General features: G+C 48.3%; 1 protein-coding gene across 1 annotated transcript; it reads right to left on the reverse strand.

Annotated features, from left to right (window-relative positions):
- Positions 1-1,436: 1,436 nt before the first annotated feature.
- On the reverse strand, positions 1,437-3,284 carry RNF26 (ring finger protein 26). Its single transcript, XM_040325516.1, has one exon. The coding sequence runs from the start codon at positions 2,871-2,873 to the stop codon at positions 1,542-1,544; it is 1,332 nt and encodes a 443-aa protein (XP_040181450.1). The 5' UTR covers positions 2,874-3,284; the 3' UTR covers positions 1,437-1,541.
- Positions 3,285-3,826: the final 542 nt, after the last annotated feature.

Here is a 3,826-nt window from a genome sequence, read left to right on the forward strand (position 1 = left end):
AGTCACTGCCTCTTGAGTTAGAAGAAAAGCATTGTGCATAGTATGTGTATTCCGTTCAATATACAGTTCCAAAATGGTTTCACAAAAAAAAAAAAAATTCTTGGTCTCTTTTGAAGCGTGTAAATGTTTAAAACGGATGGTTGCTGCAACAAATTTGGCACATAAAATATTCCTATATGGCTTTTCACAGTTTTGACAGTGCAATCCACTTTAAAGCGGTGGTTCCCCCTAAAACAAATTTCTAACAATACATTCGTAAGACCCGTTACACTGCGGGTAGGCTGGCTTTTGTTTTGTTTTTTTAGTACATACCTCGATATCGGCGTTTCGTCCCTTGGCGGTGGGCGTTCCTAGTTGATTGACGTTCCTCCGACGGGCGCATACTGCGCGTCACGACTTTCCGACAGAAGCCGAACGTCATTGCGCAGGCGCCGTATAGAGTCGGCTCTATACGGCGCCTGAGCAGCGACATTCGGCTTCTTGCGGAAAGTCGTGACGTCACGTATGTGCCCGTCGGAACGTCAATTAACTAGGAACGCCCACCGCCAAGGGACGAAACGCCGATATCGAGGTATGTACTTAAAAAACAAAACAAAAGCCAGCCTACCCGCAGTGTAACGGGTCTTACGAATGTATTGTTAGAAATTTGTTTTAGGGGGAACCACCCCTTTAAAGTGGATTGCAGGAAAGAAAAAAAAAAAACACTTGATTCCCTCAACAACAGACAAAGTCCTGCAGAGCTATTGTGTTCTGCTGGCAAGGAGCCTTCCCAGCTGGCAGAACACAATGATTGCTGCCAGCAGCTATATTCACTGGCAGCAATCGCATGTAAAAAATCCAACAGGCTGGTTGGTTCTCAAGTCGATCAATCGACTTGGGTAAAATCAGCCTGCCCATAAATGGATCGAATCTCGGCGGGTTCCTGCTGAACTAGCCGAGATTCAATTCACCTATGGCCCGTTTTAGGGTGTGTCTGATGTCCGTGTCCCCTTCTGCACACAGTAGTTTCACCCAGCAGCTCTTATAGCTCATAACTACTGCGTTCCTAAAGAGCTGCAGTGACAGGGGCTCCATTCACACCTAGGCAGACAAATTTGCGGTGTTTTGTCGCCGCAAATCGTGGTACAAATAGCGGCGTTTTGTACCGCGATTTGCGGCGACAAAACGCCGGTATTGTCCGCCTAGATGTGCCCCAGATTGACCCCCTCTATGGAGATGGTTCCCATCTCCTAGCCGAACGCCGAAAGCCGCCTGAAAAAAAAGGTGTAGCACTACAGGCGTAAAAACGCCTAGGTGTGAATGGGGGCTTAGAGCCAGCGGGTGGAGCCACAGCATTCTGAGAGACGTAGGAATACAACACAAAGAAAATTTTGGATGCCAACGTTTCTTCGGCGAACATAACTCTTCGAAAAAGCAAAGCCTGGAGTCAGCACAGGTAGGACTTGATAAAGTTTTTACTCTCCTTTTAAAAAAAGGTCACATTTTAGTTTTTTTTCACAAAAAAAAAATCTTTTAGTCTCCGTCAATGAAATGTTACTGCTTTACATGTAAACATTCAGCGCCTGAAGTATATAATGCCGGCACAGTGGACAGTTCCGCTGAAGGATAGGCTGTTGCAGCAGAACGTGAGAGCACTGAGCACATAAACAAAGGTGACGGCATGGTAATAATAGAATACTTTTGTTCTCGTCTTGGCAGATGACGCATTTGCGGCTTTCCTCCTGCTGTTTTAGCAGTTTCCAGGGATCCTCTTTAGGTGCCTCTTTCTTCCTTGAAGTGGATGCACTGCTCTGGGGTGCAGGGGGTGCTCGCTGTGAAGTCTGTGCCCTATCACCAGCTGAATTTCGTTGTGAATTCGGTTGAACGTGAAAGATTAACCTGGCAGGCGGTAGGTCAGCTGGCCGGGCGGGCTCCGGGCGGTTTTGCGCCCGGTTTCTCGGTGGTACATTCTGGGCTCTGGTCCTCATGGCATTCATGCTTCTGAACCAGGCTGCTCCATGCATTCTGAGAAGCTGAAGACTCCGCTCAGCCACCCTCCTCCAGACATCAGAACTTAGAACGATGTGAAGACACATGAGTAGAGATTGGTAGAACATGCTTAGCTTTTCTTGCAAGAAGCGTATTGCAGGTGAAGGCCTGAGTACCATACGGGAGACCCAAATCAGGAAGAGAAGTAATAGAACTTTGTAGAGGTGTTTGGACAAGATGGCACCGACCCCCGTGCTGCAGTACACCAGGACATCCGCAGCCATCTGGAATGGCGCCCACAGGAGGATGACCATGGTGGCTCCGGTGTTGGAAAGTTGGGCGATCATGGTGAAGAGCCATTCTTTACTTATGAACAGCGCGTTTACCATGCAAAACCAGAAAGACAGGAGCGCTGAGAAGACGTACTGCACGCCAATCAGGATCAGATTGAGCAAGGTGTTCACCAGGTAGGTGGCTAAACTAGCCGTGATGGTCAGAGCTTCCCAGACCTGGCGGTGAAGGTTCTGCCCGGACAGGGCGATGTTTAGGAGGCCGCGTTGCATCATCTCTTTGCTGCGGATCGCCATGTGGCACAACAAGTTCCATGCCAGCTGTAGAGCGTCCAGACCAGCCAAGGCCCCCCTCAGAACGTTCCCCACCGTCTGTACACCGTCCACAATAAGGACCCAGCTGGATTCCGCCGCCACCGCTAGGCTCAGCCACACACAGTCCCAGCATTGCAGTAAAGTGAAGGAGATGGTTCCTGGAAGGCTGAAGATGAAGTGAATGGTCCAAAAGAGGAATGAGATGAGGGAGGATACCAACCAATAATTCAACTCCAGAACCAGCAGAACAACGTCCACAGTCCTGGTCAGACCACTGAGGACCAGCAGCAGCCCCTGCATGCTTCCAGCCTGACACACTCTCACCTCAGCAGGGCATTTCAGGGGGGCGCCACTTACATGGCATAGTCCGTCTGGGGAGTTTTACAACTCACACCCAAACTTTACAACTCCAAGTCCGCTATAACCCCGAATGTTCCAGCCGGGACGAGGCTCAGCCACGGGGACCCCCCTCTCTGTACGCACCCGTACTTCCTACTTGTCTCTCAGCTCTGCAGGACGGTAACGGCTGAGCGCGGCCATGTTGCTCCTCCAGCGACGTATAGGACGAACCAAGGGCTGGGGCCCAGACCAAAGCAAACGATAAGCAGATCGCCGAGATTCGTAACAGCCAAACGGCTGCTCATCCGGGTCATAGAGGGTTAACCTCTGCGCTTGTGATTGGTTACAAGTATCCGCTTAACGTGTGGGGAAATTTAAATCTTCAAGCGCGTGATTGGTCAGCTGTTGGGCGGGGCGTAAAGGCGGACTTTGAGAAGAAGGAACACGTGTTCACTTGTTTATATAATTCCGGTGTACAAGCCTGGGATGTGGATCACTATATACATTAAGATAGATATATATATAAACCTATATATATGTACTGTAAAACCTTGGTTTGAGAGCGTTTTGCAAGACAAGCAACGTTTTATAATACGTGATGTCTTGATATAAGAGTAGCGTCATGTCACAACTGAGTATAAAAGAGAAGAGAGGAGCCTATAAGTGTAGCAATATGGTTATATTTAACCACTTAAGCCCCGGACCAATATGCTGCCTAAAGACCCAAGGGGTTTTTACAGTTTGGGACTGCGTCGCTTTAACAGACAATTCCGTGGTCGTGCGACGTGGCTCCCAAACAAAATTGGCGTCCTTTTTTTGCGCTGTAAACAAAAATAGAGCGACAATTTTGAAAAAAAAACAATATTTTTTACTTTTTGCTATAATAAATATCCCCCAAAAACATATATAAAATG

This window comes from Rana temporaria, chromosome 10 (assembly GCF_905171775.1).
Source record: "Rana temporaria chromosome 10, aRanTem1.1, whole genome shotgun sequence".
Taxonomy (NCBI): Eukaryota; Metazoa; Chordata; class Amphibia; order Anura; family Ranidae; genus Rana; species Rana temporaria.

Coding starts and splice junctions, on each gene's coding strand:
- RNF26 (XM_040325516.1), bottom strand. CDS start 2,873: ATGCAGGGGCTGCTGCTGGTCCTCAGTGGTCTGACCAGGACTGTGGAC.